General features: G+C 39.9%; 1 protein-coding gene across 5 annotated transcripts in view; it reads right to left on the bottom strand.

Annotated features, from left to right (window-relative positions):
• Positions 1-2,149: 2,149 nt before the first annotated feature.
• Positions 2,150-18,015, bottom strand: part of Ehbp1 (EH domain binding protein 1) — a 269,903-nt gene continuing 254,037 nt past the window's right edge. For 4 of the 5 annotated variants that reach the window (XM_028778114.1, XM_028778121.1, XM_028778127.1 and 1 more), the window contains exons 19-22: positions 10,340-10,439; positions 9,003-9,076; positions 2,822-2,936; positions 2,150-2,618 (exon numbers count right to left, since the gene is read on the bottom strand). In XM_028778114.1, coding sequence (XP_028633947.1) covers positions 2,528-2,618; positions 2,822-2,936; positions 9,003-9,076; positions 10,340-10,439 — 380 coding nt within the window. In that variant the 3' untranslated portion in view covers positions 2,150-2,527. Of the gene's footprint in view, positions 2,619-2,821; positions 2,937-9,002; positions 9,077-10,339; positions 10,440-18,015 lie in introns of those variants that run through there. The other variant, XR_003712756.1, reaches the window with a different exon arrangement.

Below are 18,015 nucleotides of genomic sequence, written 5' to 3'. Positions count from 1 at the left end.
CTTGAATTAAGCTCAGAAGATTGAGGCAGCCTTTGCTAGGCAAATGTCCAGGTCGCTGGACCAGAAGCTTCGAAGGTTCTCTCAAAGGCATAGTAGGGACAGCGTTGGAGAAGGGCTGATGATGGTGGCAATGGCTCAGCTTAAGGCCCATCGGCCAGAAGCGGGCCCCAAACCTGGGTGCAGCATCTAAGTGATCTTATGCTCACTGTAGAGTGGCGTGACACTAGAAACACTTGGGACTGAGAAGGGGCTTGGACCCCTGGCCAAGAGAAAGTTCTGCACCCGCCCTCCATAAAACGCTTCCATCCCCCCCACAGCCCTGACCCATTGTCTCTTCACACTGAGCGAGTTCCCCTGGCCGGCTCGGTTCTAGCTTGCCTTAAGGAGCCCGACTTCGGGCACTGTGCTGAGCTGCGGCAACGCGACTCCCAGGCTGCGGCCCAACCCCGCGGTCCCGGTCCGTGCTCCGCCGCCGCTGAGGGGCGTTCGGGCGCAGCGGAGGGAAGTCCCAAGAGGCTGGGAACCAAGCAGGAGGGGCCCCCAATCACTAGCAATGCTAGGGGAGTTTTGTCACCTCGAAGGTTTGGGGTAGCTTGGGAGAAAGGGAAAGCGCCTTTCCGAGAGGCCCCTGGAAAAGGGAAGGTATCTCCAATCCACCCTAAACCGAGCCCCAGGATGCTCCGGGCGGTGAATTTCCTAGTACCGGTTTACCTGGGTTGGGTTGGATTCTGAATTTTCCCCAGAGAGCAGCGTCTTGCTGTTCTGCTCTCATAAAGAGGACAAAGACTCGATTTCATTTAGTTCCAATAACTTCATCAGAAAGAAAAAGAAGAAAATTCTTTGCCATCAGGGAATTGTGGCAAGTTTTTACCATTTTGAAAGACGAATAATTGGAAATGGCAGCATACTTTTCGAGTGAAGTGAGTGCCTGTGTGTGTGTGTGTGTGTGTGTGTGTGTGTGTGTGAGAGAGAGAGAGAGAGAGAGAGAGAGAGAGAGAGAGAGAGAGAACAGAGAGAGAGAACAGAGAGAGAGAGAACAGAGAGAGAGAACAGAGAGAGCCTGAGATGCCAGTGTTTTCCTTAAGTTTCCGGACTTGTTGAAAGAGCTTTCTTTGTTCGGACACCCCATATAGAAGAGCCCACTTTTACCCGTGGCATAGAAATTGCTACAATTCTCTTTCCTCCGTCTCAAATGCATATATCCACACAACCCCTCCCCCAACCGTAGCCCGCTCCCTTCTATTTCAGTACCTACAGACTTGCGGTTATGGTGGGACGCAGTTCTCCTACATAGGACTCGAAAAATTCATCACAATGCATTTCCCCCCAGTGGTGTGGAACTATGTACATCTCCTGGACTCTTTCAGAGAGACGACTCTTTCCAAAGGACAGCTTACACTCACTAAGAATGTGACTAATGACTTTGCAATTTGCCTTCTGTGTGTTCAGAGCTCCTCTGGACCTATGTCAGCTCCAAACACAGTCCAGTGTCCTGGGCTGCATTCCACATGGAAAGTCTTACGGATACACAAACTTCCACTCAAGCATTCATTACAAGGAAATAAATAGCGGCAGGGTTTAAGGTAAGAAAGTTTCTGCTTTTATTGAAAATTTATATATGACTCAGTATTGTAATAAATAAACATAACCATTTTCACAAAACACACAGTGCTATGCTAGAGAAGATGTAATGGGATATTTACTTGTAGTGCCAAGACAGACTTTTTCAATACAGAATAAATATTAACAGCATTCTTGAGCCAATGTTGAGCCCCAACAAAAAGTAGGAACCAAGCAAGATGTAATAAATAATTATTCAGAGTAAAAGATGGCGCGTTATCAGATGATGAACTGTCTTTGTAAAGTGCTGCACATCCATCAGAGCCATTCTCCAGCTCACCTTTCAAACCTGGAGGTTTGTCTTGGGCTACCTTAAGGGGCCGTCCTCTGAGGAGAGCAGAGAGGAACTTTATTATCTTTATGTGAAATACAAACAACTGCAGAAAATCCCACTGGCAAATGGAACACAGCTTCGTCAATACACAGAATATGATCTAACTCTGAGATTTAAGTAACAGTGTTACATACGGCAGGATTGGAAAAAACATTCATGACATTTTCTTACTCCCCTTGTCCCACCCACCCACTGTCATTTCGCTATTACCAACAATACTACAACAAACATGTTTCAAATTCTCATCCAAAACAGAAGGGAAGATAACCAGGGAGCCTCCCCACCCCCCGTCTGGACAGTTTCTTTAGCATCTTCATTACCAATCATTCACAAGGTGTCTGGGCAAATCTACTTCACAGGATTTCAAAAATGATTTCATGATTAACTCACAAAGAGTCTTTAAAGCTATCTGGAGCTCTGTGTATTATCTGGAGAAGAGGAAATTGGTGGTGGTGGTGGGGCGTTCCAGAAGTACAATCCAGTTAAACAAAATGTTAAAAAGTTTTAAATCAACCAGTCTGTTTCTGGCCTGGGGACCTAAGCCTGAAGTGCTGGGAGAGGTCTGGTCCAAGGCTACTGAAGGGCGCACTTCTCCTCCTTCTTGGCCATCTTGCCTTTGTTTTGCTCCAGAGTTCGCTCCAAATGCTCATCTTCTTCTTCGGCTCTGGATGTTAGACAAACAGGAAAGACAGAATTATTTTTCCTCATGACGGGAGAGCAGCACATCGTACACACTATCTGGATCCCTAGCGGCAAGAGGGGCACAAAGGCGCCGGCCCTCTCCGATCCCCAAAATGAACTTTCTATAAACTTCTTGTCCCCTTGCCCGGTGGCTTCTCCTAGACCACACCACACAGCCCCACTCACTGCTTCTCCTGGGCGTCCAGGTCCCTGACAAGGGCGTCTCGCTTGTCCACCAGGGCTACTAGTTCATCCAGCAGGAGCTGTTCCCGTCGCTTCTGGGCCTCGGTCTTCTGCCAGTCTGCACGGGGCGGGAAGCCAGTTACCACCCTTAGGGGCTCAGAGCACTCGCAACCTGCCCTCCCCTTCCCGCCTAATCCAGTTTCCTAAAATTTCAGCAAACCCTGTTAACCGGACCACTGGGTACTGTTTGCTGGGAGGGCCTGATGAGGGGGTGAGGGTTTCATGCCCTAAACCCTACTTTGTAAATACTTATTGGTGCTGCACGTTAGGAGCCTGCTGGAAACCAGGTGTGAGCCAGTGGCCAGGCGGAAGGCAGGTACCTGAATTCAGGCAGAGTGGGGGAGGGGAGCTGAGTCCTGAAGAGGTTGGCCCAGGGCTTGAGGCTGGGGGAGTGGGTAAACGAGGAGGCGGGGAAGCAAAGGCTGGTAAAATCCTTCTGAAAGGGCTGGGGAATCTGCCTGAGAACCTACTCTCCTCCCCGCCCCCACTCTCACCCCAAACAGCCCATTCTTCGCTAATTTCCTCCCCGCTCTATTTTAGCAGTTGGATGTATCTCACACTGGGCGCCATATGCTTCACAATAACTTTAAAAGTAGTGAATCGGCTAATTAGCATTTTTCTTTGAAGTAAAAAAATAAATGTGCTCTGCAGTATTACACTGCAGCTCTCGACGGCATCTCAGCCAGTTTTCTTTTGGAGACATTTGCTGGGTGGTTTCAAATCGAAGCACTCTTGCAAAGGGGAGAAAAACCCCACATATTTCTTTTTCAAACTCCCATGTTAAAAGGTCGGAAAATGTGCTGGGCAGTGCTTTTTCTACGGGTGAACGGCCATTTTTCTGCCAGTTTTAGTGTCCCGTGATATACATAACCTAACCTTTTCAGCTCTGATAATTTCCTTAAGATGAGCAGCAGTTTCACTTGATAAAACAGGACCACAATCTAACATTTAAAACACTTTTGAAACCAAAGCCAACTGCTCTCTGGCCAGACTGTAAGGGCTTGTAGCTGTCAATCAAGCCCCAGTCTACCCCGCCTCCCTCATTAGGAAGGTAAACAATGAAAAGAAGAAGTAGATGATGGGGAGATAGCAGAACAAATGAGAACCTGGAGGGAAACGGGACACCAGCTTTAAGGGTGTGTGTGTGGGGGAGGCACCCTGGCCACTGACTCTTACAGCCCCCCTCCCCCAGCAAACACACTTTCCAAAAACCAGACAAGTGCAATCCTTCGGGGTTCTCTCTTCTCTCTCCATTGCTCTGGGAAATCATGTTAAAACTCACATGGCTGGTGCTTATTCAGATAAACCTAACAATGCTTATGCTGGTTACCATGTGAATCTTCACAAACCACACAAGAATGTGCTGGTTCAAATCCCTCCCCCCTCCAAAGCAAAATTTATTCAAGACCGCAAACTGCTCAGCAGCTCTATGAAAGCAAATGGTGCCACACGGAATGCTATCTTGTATTTACGAATTAAAAATTAGATGCATCATCATGCAGTAAAGGTTAGTGACGCTGGAGACAGCTGGGCGGTAACTCAGTTTTATCACTGCTCCTTTTATAAGCTCAAACACAAAAATACACACATTACACACACCATGCTAATGATCCACATTCCATACAAAACATCACAAACACAAAGATATTCAATGACTGACTATGATTATGCTCTCATTTAAAGGGTAAAATATCCTATAGCATGGAAAGGAAGAAGGAAACATAGAAAAACTATGTCTGAATTTTAACAGTAAGAGAAGTGCAGAGAAGCCAAAACCTATCGGCTTTACTCTCTGGACCCAAGTGACTAAGGACACAGGAATGTTGGAAATATTCTAATCTGTTCTTGTTCTTAAGTAGGTCTTACTCTCCAGAGCAAGTGAGGTAACAGGCTTTGTGACTGGAAGGATTCTTAAGATAGACAGTTTTAGTTTAATATTCACTGTAGTTCTTGAAATATTAACTTAGAAAAGATCCTAAAACTATGACTGAATTTTATAATTATTAAATTAGTAGTTTTAATGAATAAAAAAATTCTGATTACAGGTGTAAGATTTACAATTCTTTGCCTTAAGATATTTTGGTAATTTTACAACCAGGAAGCACATTTTCTCCACCATACATAAAAATCTAAATTAAAAATTTAAACCAAGAAAAAAATAATAACAAATACATAATTCTTACTGAATCACTCCCCTGAACTTGACTACTTAAAAAGGCTTTATTTAATTATTTAAAATGCCAGGATTTAATTAACATTGGAAAATTAAAATTTAACAATATGTAATCCCTGAAAAATTGAATATTTGTATATCTCATTTTTCCTATCTCAACAACATTCCCCATAGTTGAAAAAACATTTAAAACTGAAAAATATTTAGGTAGTTTTAAAAAAAAACATTTTTAGAGTCAAAGTTAACTGACATCAGAATTTAAAATACTGTAACATAAAATTGGTGGATTTTTGCTGTTAACTGTCATTACTGTAAATACCCAGGTGCAATAAATAGATTTATCTTAGCAAACCTACACTTTTGTTTCTTGTGGTAGGAAGGAATTATTTTATGCTGCATATATACACCTATATACTAAAATTATATATAGTTGAACACCAACTGAGAAATTAGTAAACTATTTTGATCATTTAAAAATATTACATTCTACATTAATCAAGATTAGCAGGTATGTTCAAGCTTAAATTTTGAAGATCCTTTCAAATAGGTTCACCTGGATATGTCACATGTATTTTATGAATTACCTCGTTATAAACTGAAGGAGAGGACTGCTCAGCTACAGCGCCAGTCACAGCTAAGTGGCTAGGTGAACTGACTTTAGCTTGGAGAGACTATAGTGTGGGTTCTGATTAATTTAAAGATTCCAGTGTACTTTTGGTACAGAAGCCATATCTTCTCACAACAAATAGGATTACGTTTTGACGCAGCATTTGAGCCAAAGTGTTGAAATAAAGAGATTCTGTTTATGTCCATCTCAACTGGGTCGTTTGTTAATTTGAAAAAAACCTCTTTTTCATATATAGGGCTAATTGTGCATGCTCTGATTCAGTTTATTTGCTGAAGTTGATAATTAATGGGAAAAGTAGGGGGGCAAGAAAAATATGTATAAATACTTGAACAGAAAGACCTAAAGTTCTGGTAAAAACCTTCAGACTAGCCACTATAAGTAAGCCTGGTGCTTTGATGAAAATTAAGACTAGTTTTGTAAAGAGCACATTGGGGGATTGCAGTCAAGCCTTATCTTTAGTTCCAGTCAACTAGCAATCCTGAAAGAGTTTGCCTCATCATCAGAACAGGCCATTGATAGGATTCCACTGTGGAGCCTAATCAATCCATGGAAGACTGTGGCTGTGCTGTGTAACAAAGCTAAAATAGATTTACAAATGGGGTTTTAGGGGATAAGCTCCTCCACAGGATTACATATTGATTTTAAATATAAAAAGCTTATCATATAAACCATAACTACAAAAATAGTGAACCTATGCATAAATCCCTTTAGAAGAGCACCCACTTCAAACTCTAAGCCAAGAATAAATCAAGATGTACAAATCCTAGAGAAGATCCATTTCTTGTGCAGAAAATGAACATGCCCCTCTCTAAACAGCCCACCACAATGTATGCAGAAATGACTTTGTCTTTCCTGAGGGAGCACTAAATAATCTGGAACAGCTACAAAAACTATAGAAAAGTATCAGCAAGGTGTTTGTTAGCTTGAGGGCGTCTTGAGATTGAGCTCAGGAGAGTGGCAACCACAGGACAGCTCAGGGAGGAGGGAAGGTGATACTGGGTTCTCAGAAGGAAGGATGAACTATAGAGATTATTATTATTATATCATAATTGTTTGCTCTCACACCATAAACGGTTCTTTCAGTGTGCTATAGTTACTCCCTGCTGGCACATGCCCTGAGCACAAGTGTCTTGGGAAGGTTTTGGTTTATAACTATAGGTAAGGAGAAGACAGTGCATATTTAAATAAAGGGAAACAACATAGGGCTATTGCTGTCTCTTCCCATGTTTGGCTCTGGGGTCTGAAAAGGCTGCTGAAGTTCACATGTCCATGCTGAGGGCAGCCCTGCCGATGTCCTGCTTATCCTACTGAGTCAGGCATCTCTCTAAGCGCCTCTGTCTGCAATCAACAGGCTGTTCTTTTCCTCAAGACTCCCCCTTTTCTCTTAATGGGAAACTGACACAGTGACACATGAGACTTGAAGCACAGTCTCATAGAGAACAATGCAATTTAAAATGCTTGTGTGTTGGAGAGGAGAGGATGTGGAGGGGACGCAAAAGACTAATAGTTACATTTAAAGTTTTTTAAAATTGGCTTTCACTGCTCCTCTCTATGTGTAAGAACCTAAGGCAGAACAAATGGTAGACTCTAAGCCTACACATACAGATGGCCAATGAAACTGGGATATTTTCCATGTGTAAGGGTGTTATAAAATGCATATTTAGTAATAATACTGGTTTGGGGAATAAAAACAGTATATCATCTCTGCCCTAAAAGCCAATTATACTGTATAAAGCTGTATTTTAGGGACAATTTATCTTTCTATACAGAAGAAGATGGATATAAAAACAAATTAAGACTACTTTACATTGAGTGTAATGTATAATGAATATACTGTATAATGAGTTATATATTATATACAGATACATTATACATATATCCTAGTTATATAGTAACTGCTGCATCTACTTTTCAACTATTTAGCTTTCTTGTCTCTTTTTTAAAAAAAATTACTATAACTAGAAAAATTATATCTAAAGGAAAAATACCATTTCGTGTACTTGTGCATTTTGTTGCAGTGGCAAATTTCATAAACATTCTAAAATAATTTTGAAAAATTTAATAGTTATCAATGATATTTGACACATTTAGCCATTTGAAGGCAATTAGCTAAGTGAAGCTTTTAAAAGCAAAGTAAATTGAGTTTTAAAATGAAGATATACAAATGTTATCAGTGATATTATCAAATGAGATTATAGATAGGAAAGTAATTAAAGTAAAGCTTCTATAGCATACAAGGTCACTGAAAAATAGGCCTTACTTTAAAGCAATATATTGTGAAATATTTTAAGAATGTAAGTCTTCCCTTGGCTTTCACTTACAAACTTAAATTTCTAGTTTCTGAACTAATTAGAATTGACTTATGGATCAGGTACCTTATCAGGTGAAAACGAAATTACCATGGACAGTCAATGGGTTAAGAGGTCAATATAGAACAGGAAAATCAATTTGCATTGATTAGACAAAAGATCTATTTTACAGAGCCCAAAGGATTAGCTTTTAAGCAAAAATCTTTGAACTATAAGGCATTTTTAACAAGAGATATAAGAAGAGCATTATAAAACACTTCAGAACTTAAAAAAATATAGTAAATGCTAAACTTGAGCTAGCTGATGCTCACATACAACCTGAACTATGCATAGCATTTCTACACCATCCATCTCAATGCCTTACAAAAGTGTGCAAGTATTTAATTTTCTCTTATTATACCAATCATTGCCCAAATGTTTACTTAACAGGCATGAAGCCTGAAGAAGCATAACAGGCTGGGTGTGGCGGCTGACTCCTGGAATCCTAGCTGAGGCTGGGGGACTTCCACGAGATGGCAACCACTCTGGGCTACAACACTGAGTTCTAGGCCAGGCTGTAGGCCAATCTGGGATAAAGAGGGAGACCCTGCCTAAAAACAAAGCAAAGGAAACCAGAAAAGAACTACAGTATCCTGATCATAAGTAATCAAAACAATGAATCTTTATTGAAGCCCCTCAATGGAAACAACTTTAAAATGCATGTCAAAATGCAACTAAAATCAGTTACCTCATACATTTTATCTTTTATAGAAATGTATTGTTACTGACTCAAAAAGTAAGTTCTGTTAATAGTAAACACAGTGATTAGCTATCTAAACTCTATAAGTTAGTTTCTGGATACTGTTTTCTGTCTTCAAGGCACACATGCAACTTCTGTAGGTACAGAACAGAACTGACCTAGTTAAACCAAACATGCATAGCACACTTTAAATCCCATTGACAGCTGGCACCTCCCAGCCCTCACCAGCCTCTTACCTTCAATGGCTAGCATGGCCCAGCTTACCAGGCCCTTACCTTCAATGGCTAGCATGGCCCGAAGCTCCCGGTTCAGCAGCTCATACCTTCGTTCTAAGTCATGTTCTTTTTCCCTAGGCAAGTGGTAAAAAGTTCATCAATATGCTAATTACTAAATCATTAAACCCTTAAAAAAACCTCCTGAGTTCACATTGATTTTGGGAGTCATAACTGACTTGCTATTTAACTTTAAGCCACTCTAAACAAATGATATACAGACCCCAAACCTCCCTCAGTTGAATGCTTGGTAGTGTTATTTTCTTCCTTCCATTCAGAATGGCAAAGGGACACTTTAAAGGTAAGCAGTTGCACTCTTAAATGTTGCTTGTATTGCCAGGTATAAGGCTCTGTGGTAAAATGTTATCCATAGTTCACAATACTTTTACTGAAAACCTCATGTGGAAAGAAGAAACACAAATGAGTGAACTCAGTGAAAACTGAAAACACAGACAAGTCCAGGTTTTCATCAGGTTCAGGCAAGGAAAAAAATGATAAACTTAGGGTTTTGCATCCAAATAAAGACATGGTAAGCTGGCCCACAATACTGGTATACTACAGGAACGCTAGCTAATGAGTAGATCAGGGTGAACATTAACCCCTCCAGTGAACTAAATGTTGAAGGCTCAGATGCTTGTATGTGGACTTGTCTCCACAGACTTCGCTCACTATACTCAGAGTAATTAATTTCTTATCCCAGAATTTATATTAACATGACCTATACATAATAAATGTACTTTGTCTTTAAAAGACTTTTATTTTTTAAACTTAGACTTTTAAAAACAAACTTGAGTTTTACTTTTCTGGAGGGTTCCACTAAACCCAAGTGAAAGCTAATCCTCTTCTGCACAAGGGATTTATTTCTCAAACATGACTGGGGGCTGGTGAAAAGGTGCGGAGGGCCCTGCCTTGAGGCTGACGACCTGAATTTGTTTTCCAGAACTCACATATAAAGCGGAGGAAGAGAATTATCTCCACAGTTTGTCTTCTGGTTTCCATACTGCCACTGTAGTGTGCACTCATGTACATGTACACATGCACGCACGCATATACATGCATGCACACACACGCACCCCACATACACACATGCACACACATACAATAGTAAATAAAAATTTAAAAATACTTTATACTCAAAAATTGTTCCCTGTTTCATGATTTTAAAAACCACGTTTCCCCAGTGTCTAGCAGTCCATCTGCAAATTCTTACTGCTCAGATGAATATTTTTATATACTGACTTTCTAAGGAAAGGAAAAAAAATTAAGCTTAGTAAATATTAAAACCTAAAGAAGGCCCTGACAGAAGCCCCAGACTGGCTAGTGTAAGGCTGGATACTCACAGGAGGGAGAGCTGGTTCATCCTCCTTATTAAGGCGTTTTTCTTATTAACTAGCATGAACCATTCCTGCATCATAGCCTCCTCTTCTTCCGTGTTCCTTCCTGCAGATCACAAAGAACAGTGTTATGTGACACCCTGCAAGCCAAAAACCAGTTCAGGACAACTTTTTCACTTGGAAAATATTTGAGGTGCTCTAAACTGCTTACAAGACTCAGTTCCAGGCCTGAAACAGAGCAGTATTTAAAAACTCAGAAGCTGGTCTTCCAGAGCTGGTACTTATGCAGCCTGAGTTCTAGTCCTCTGAACCTACCTGTGGAACATACTAACACCAATCACCTTAAACAGAAGGCTCACCTTCTAACCCTCCCAGAGGCTGACTTGCTATTATTTCAGTGAGGAATCCAGGGTGCTGACAGGCATATGGTCTTGAGTTAATAAAAACTATTATGAGCATTGTTCAGGCTAGCAGGGAGACTAGAGAAGCCCAGAGACGCTGTCAAAGTTTTTACTTTTAACGACCTCTTGTTTTCCTCCTGGAAAGTAAAATACCTTATGTGTGTGTACCACAAGGGCTCATTGACTCTAAAAGATAAACTACTTACACGTCATTAAGTGTACCGTAAACAACAAGACTACAAGGAAGACATATGGCTCTCTGTGGAAAACATCATCACAGAGAATAGAGTATTTTTAAAATTTTCATTAAAGAGACATTCTGACATCTGGCTTGTGAAGGAACTCCAGCCCAGAGGCACTTTACAGTCAGCTCTGCCTCTGCTCCCCACACAGGATTACGGTTATAGCACATACCCCTTGATACTGGTCATGTGCGGTGACCTGCAGGTCACGTGTGTAGTGAAGAAAAACACCTTTCAAATTATACCAGGTCAGATTTGCAATCCTTTCCCTTCTTTTTCCCTTCCAAGTTTCATCAATGGTTGTTTTGTTGCTTTGCTAACCCATTATTTAATATTAACAGGCCAATTGCTGTACAACATTCATAGGATAAACTCAAATGTCTAATTGAACATCCCTGAAAAGACCATTCTCTACATTTTCTTAAGTGTGATAGTTCCATTTACAAATTGAAGACACTGAGTCTATTTAAACATTTCAAACAATACAGAGATATCACTGTCTTTAAAGAGTCTAATATTAGCACTCAGTCTCCTCACTTTAGAACTCCTTAAAAAGTAGGCCCTGTCACAGACATTTGCTCTTCTCAGGCACAAACTGCCATGTCTGTTAAACACATGCATACCCTCTGTCTACAGACAGACTTTTTTTTCACTTTAGTGAGATGATATATAAATAACCTGTTGTGTATTTTGTCATATTGACTAAATATTGACTTTATAAATTATGGGAAATTTATGAACTTCAGGATGCTGCCTGTCATCAGGAAGAACAGTGACGAGGTACTGGTCATTTCACTTTGTTAGACCTCAACGTGTGATGACCTAAGATAGACTCTTTCAGAGACTCAAAAAGTCTTTATTGTTTTACAGTACTTTTAATCTTTCCTTTAGGGTAGTTGGTTTTGTATTCAGTTTGGACCATGTGATGTCTTGACACTGGTCATGTGACACAGGCAGTGATAGGCACAAATCCCTGGGAAGCAACAAAAGAAGAAAGAGTAAAAAGAAAAAGCTGAGAAAAAGCTTGCAGTTTGGAAAAAGGCCAAATGTACCCCGGTGGAAGCGTTTTGATCAGTGAACTGACACATGTGTGCAATATTAATAGGCGTAGATTTAAGATACCTCATTTTCTGATTAAAGATCCAATTCTTGTATTCATAATCCAAGTGGCTTCTAAAGATACAGACACATGAAAACATTGTTTTGAGTTTAACTTTACCTATAACTGAAGCTGCACTAGAAGCAGCCAGCCTACTCTTACAGTGACATCATTCTCTTCAGTGGAACCCTGCTTCCTACGTTTAACAATATTGATGTGGAACTGTGTGATTTTCTTGTTAATGCATATTTCTATTTCTAGGTAAGAATCAAAGATACCAATGTAATTGTTAGGAAATAAATAATAATAAAACTCCCATGTTTCAAAAGGAAATAAACCTAACAATATTTACAGATACATTTACACATTGCTATACAGCTTACTTCTATTCACTGGAAAAAAAAAACATTCTGTATCATTTGTCCTTATCTGAGGTAGTATAAAGTGATAGAAATTTACACTAATAAAAAAAGTTTCTTCTAACATATCAGTACACTATTGTTTATAGGGATTTAAAATTTTTTAAATTTAAAAGCTTTTAAAAGCCAGTAAGTTGAACCATTACAAATTAATCCTGACTTTAATAACTGGTTAAAGACCCCTTTAGCTTTATAAGCAACAAAAAATATTAAAGCCTCTGATCACAGTGAGCTTTTCTCATTTCTCCTCTAACCATTTGTTATTTAATCCAATACTAGTAATCCAATTTGTCCATCAGACTTTTAAAGGGCAGAATGCAACTTCCTCCGCTTAGACACTTTTCAAAGTACAATATATTTTTCAAATGAATGCTGGATGTTTCATTTTTCCCAACTGTTCCTAGCTCTAATGCACGAGGAAAAAAAGAACAAGATGAACACTGTTCATACTGATTAAGTAAGAGCTCATTAAAGAGCTGTCAGCGAGGTACTTTGAATATGCATGAAGCATATAATCAGATCTAGTACCGTCACTAGAGGAGAATACGGTAAGTACAAAGGCTTGATTTAATTACTTAGAGTGGGCTGTGGTGGTGGAGCAGTCTTGTTAGAGCAGAAAGAAAGAGGTTGTATTCCGGCACTGCAATAGAAAAGGCAGTGTTAGCTTCTGCCACAATACCTAATCTCAGAATAAAGCACTTTACACTGTAGCTTAAAATGAAGACTGCCATTATAAAATGCCCATAAATCATTTACTCTTGTTTTACCTTACCTTGTAACTACCTCTTCTTTCAAAATTACTTTAAATTTAAAATTACAACTACATTTTCATCACTGCAGAGCGAATGCTGCCACTCCTGTAAATCCTAAATTCTTTTTAGTTTCAAAACCTGAAAAATGCAAGACAGATGACTGAAGGCTACTGTGGGGTAAGCTATGACTAGAAGATCTGAGCTAAAGGCTCATTGTACATCTGCTGAAATGGAATGCTCACCAATAAGGACATCACAAAGAACAACGAGTTTTCACATTAAAATTATTATAACCGCCAGCAACAAGCATATAAACTATGTAGTTTATATCCTTAAGGAGGTCTGTATTATTTTCCTGTAGGAATGAGGTATCCTTTTGGATATCAAATGTCTTAACATCAGTTTTTTCTTTAATCAGTTACTGTAGCTGCAGTATGAACTGTAAAAACACCAAATAACCAGGGACAAGAGCTGGAGACATGAGTGTGTGAGTGAGGCTTGGGAGCGGAGTCAGTCCACAGAGAGAGCTGCTTGTGCAGGCCGCAGGAGGAATGGGGTGAGCGTTTAATAGCCAAGGAGAGCAACCACTTTTATACTCCAGCTCACAAAAGACTGAACATTAAGCTCTGACTTCTTTCAGGAACTCATTCATCCAACAATTTATTTGTGGTTTTCATTTATTCTTTTCAGAAGCAGGGTTTTCAAGGTTTTAATATAAAAAGGAGTAAGGTTCCAACTGATTGAGACCCTGGACCTCATTAATGGTACATGAGCATTCTCTCGCTGACTCACACCCCGGCCCACGCTGCTTAGAGACCTTAAAAGCATTTCAGGTGTGTAGCTGCCCTAACCATGGACAGGTAGGCATTTGGCAAAGTTAACCAATGCTAAAGTTTTATTTATTTTAAGGGACACTGAACACATTTCACAAGCAGGAAGAAACACAGTGAGTTACTTTTCTAGAAACCATTCACAGATCAGATCACTGTCTACTTGGAAATCAATTAGGCGCTTCAGAGTGAGGACACTTGACTCTCAAGCTTCCTCTACAGATGGGTAGCACCCCGCGAGCTTGCCCCTATTTTCTGGTTTGTGCTGGACAGTCTCTCTGTCTTAAAGCTCTCTTACAGTCCCATCATGGAAATGACTCAAAAGTGACTCTTAGACATGGCAGAGGAATAATGTGAGATGGACATAAACAGTTGAACAAAATTATATAAAATATATATATATACATATGTATACACACACACACATATATACACACACATACATACATGCATACACACATATAATTACATAAATTGTGTATTTAGGAATGTCAAAATTTCTAGACATATCTTTTCATAAGGATTCAACATTGAAAATTATTACATTTAGTTGTGTGTGTTGTATGTGCATGTGTTGTGTGTGTGTTGTATGTTTTGTGTGTGTGATGTGTGATCTATGTGTGTGTGTAGTGTGTAAGGAGCTGTACTCAAGTGTCAGTTCTCTCCTTTCTCCATGTGGGTTCCAGGCTGAACTTCAGTTGTCATGCTTGGTGGCAAGTGCCTTTACTCATTTAGCCATTTTTCTAGTTCAATTCTTTTAATCAAAAATATTTTTCACACAAATTTTAAACATTTTTTTTCTCTCTTTCAACTCTTCTCAGAACCTACCCCCCCTCCCAATTCCTTACCTGCCCAACTCTGTTCTCTCATTTTTTAAAAAAAGATCAGTTGGTTAAAACTTTGATGGCAATAGAACCAAACCACACCTTAAAGTTGTTCAGGAATCTGCCCATTCATAAGCTTTACAGACATCTTGTAAAAACAATGTTTTATTAGTATTTTCTTGCATTCATTTTGAGAATCTTGTGGATTAGACTAAACTGGGCCAGAGAGATGGCTCAGGTGCTAAAGACACTTACAGATGAGCCTAGACATCTGAGTTCAATCTCTGGGACACACATGGTAGATATATCCTCTGATATTTGCATGCTTGCCATAGCAAGCTCATATATACCCATGTTCACAAAACTCAAATAAATAAACATGAAAAAATTCTTATGCTTGTTATAAAAGGTTATTTCTAGCCCAATTCTTTTTTATCTTTTTTTTTTCATACAAATTTTGGTCATGTATTCCTTGTCCTCCTAAGCTGTTTGGAACTGCCCCGCCCCCACATCCTTACCCACCAAGTATAATGTGTTATTATATATACTGTGTGGTTCCTGTAGGCAGTTAAATATCAGCCATCTTGAATGACAGTCACCCTGACTTTGTATCCATGATGGCCTTTATTCAATTCAGTTTTTTACATTATTATTTTTTTAATTGAGCCCCTTGTCTATCTCTAATGGTTGAACCTTTTAAACCTCTCTCCCTTTTGTAGTGGTAAGGATAGAACTCAGTGCCTTGTCACTATGAACTTCGTATGACAGAACATGGAGACCTATGAAAGCCCTCAGTATAGCACACAGGACTGAAATGCAAGCCAAGCCATGCTAATGGCACCAAGAGGGCCCTGGCAGTAGGCATGGTGTGGAGCTAGGAACTGGGGACACTTCCAAAAAGGCTCAGAGTCTGTCCCACAGTATGATCAGAGAGAGCTGAGCTTATGAGTATACAGTTAGCGTGCCATTGGTAATAAGCAGAAAAGGTGAAAAAAAAATGCAGGTAACAGTAGAACAACACATCTCTGCAACTGAAAAAAAGTGTCATTGTTATCGACAGAAGACAGCCATAGCCATAGCCACTGGGAATGACTGGCCACTTACATCTAGTGAGTTCGGAAACTGCAAGAAGAAAGCAGATCCTGAGATACAGCTGACTATTAAAAGGTGGAAGAGATATTTTAAGACTGAAAATCACAGGTATTTAATAGAATACATCTAAAAGTTTCTTTACTGGTTATTTAAAGAAAGTAAAAATATGAAATCATAATTTGAAGTACAATTTGAAGTAGTATGAAGAAAAAAGTCTTCAACAAGAGAAATAAAATATAAAAGACAAAAGCTTCCTGGGAAAAACCCACTGGGAAAATGGATTTTCAGCATTAAAGCATTTTTAAATTGTATTTTATTTGTGTGGTCATGTGCATATCACAGTGCCCATGTAGGTGTCAAAGGACAACTTGCTAGAGTCAGTTCTTTCTTTCCATCGTTGGGTCCTGGAGACAGAACTTAAATCAGGCGTGGCAAGAGGCTCCTTCTACTGAGAAATCTTGCTAATCTTGTTTTTACCATATTTAAAGCACACACCTTGGGTATTTTCTGCTTTTGTTTTCTCTGTATGAAGCTCTGGCTAGTATGAAACTCACTATGTAAAGCATGCTGGCCTTGGACATGGGCAGTCCTCTTGCCCCTGCCTGTCAAGTGCTGGGAAACATGGAGTGTCCCCATCCTGACCCTGGTGCTGGACCCTAGGGCCTCTCGCATGCTAGGAAGCACTCTATCACTGAGCTACAACCTCAGCCTAGGACTGGAAGTTTTTAAGTCTGCAAATATATGGCACTAGGAAGACTTTGGCTCCCAGTTAAAACAAACAAACAAACAAACAAACAAACCAAAACCAAAACCCAAACAAACAAAAAACCAAAAACCAAAAACCAAAAGCAAAAACCACAAAATGAGAGGGTTCAACCCCTCAATGCAATACCTACACAGGAACTTCCCATTCAGTAGCCGCTCTGATCAAGCCTGAGTTAAGCTGATAACTAGTTAACATTAGGACACAAGCTTCCTGGGCTGCATAAGAAAGCTAGCTCAAAAATGAGCCTGGGAGCAATCCAGGAAGAAGCATTCTCTGCTTTGATTCCTGACTCCAGGTTCCTGCCTTGGGTTCCTGCTCTGGATTCCTTCAACCATGGACTGTAACCTGTAAGTTGAAATAAACTCTTTGCTCACCAAGTGTTTTATCATAGCAATAGAAACCAAAGTAGGACACCAACAAACAGTCTCTGGTAAAAACTATTTACTTTCTTTCTTCTTGGATGAGTTTGACTATGTTTTATTTAGTTATGTTTTAACTCTGTGTTTGTGTGTGTACACACATGGATGTTCATTTGGTGGTGCACACGGATGCATGTTAAAGCTAGAGGTAAATGTTGGGTGTATTAATACATTTTTGAAAGGTTTAATTTTACAATATTTTTACTTTATGTGTGTGGGTGCTCTGCCTGCATATATATCTGTGTATTATCTGTGTGCAGTGTCCATGGAGGTCAGAAGAGGGCACTAGATTCATTGGGACTGGAGTTACAGATCCTTGTGAGGTGCCATGTGGGTGCTGGGACTCAAACCTCAGTCCTCTAGAAGACCAGCCAGTGCTCTAACCACTGAGCAATCCCTGAAGCACAAACAGCTCTCCAGCTTTCCTCTTTACTTCTTCAGCCTCAGCTGAACTTGGAGCGCAAACACACAGCTGGACTGGCCAGTTGGCAGGCCTCAGGGGTCTTGTTCACATCTTCTCAGGTCTTAGTAGTACAGGTACAAGCCTTTCTACACATGGTGGCTTTCTACATGGCTGCTAGGTATCCAAACTTGACTCCTGATGCTTGCATACCAAGCACTTCACCAACTAGGCCATCTCCCTAGCCCCAAGTTGAACTTTGTAAATCAAATTTTTAAGTGAGCTCATTCAGTATTAGATTTCTGGGCCCAGCTTAATTAAGTGTGAAATAACAACATAATTCCCTCCTATGCTCCTATGTCTTCTTTATCTCTATCCCCATAGATATCTCTATCTCGATCCTATTTAGGTTATGAGGACTGAGGGGAATACTGCTTT

Source organism: Grammomys surdaster, unplaced genomic scaffold (genome assembly GCF_004785775.1).
Source record: "Grammomys surdaster isolate TR1022 unplaced genomic scaffold, NIH_TR_1.0 67, whole genome shotgun sequence".
Taxonomy (NCBI): Eukaryota; Metazoa; Chordata; class Mammalia; order Rodentia; family Muridae; genus Grammomys; species Grammomys surdaster.
Note: the sequence above shows the minus strand (reverse complement) of the source record. Positions and strands in the feature narration are given on the sequence as shown.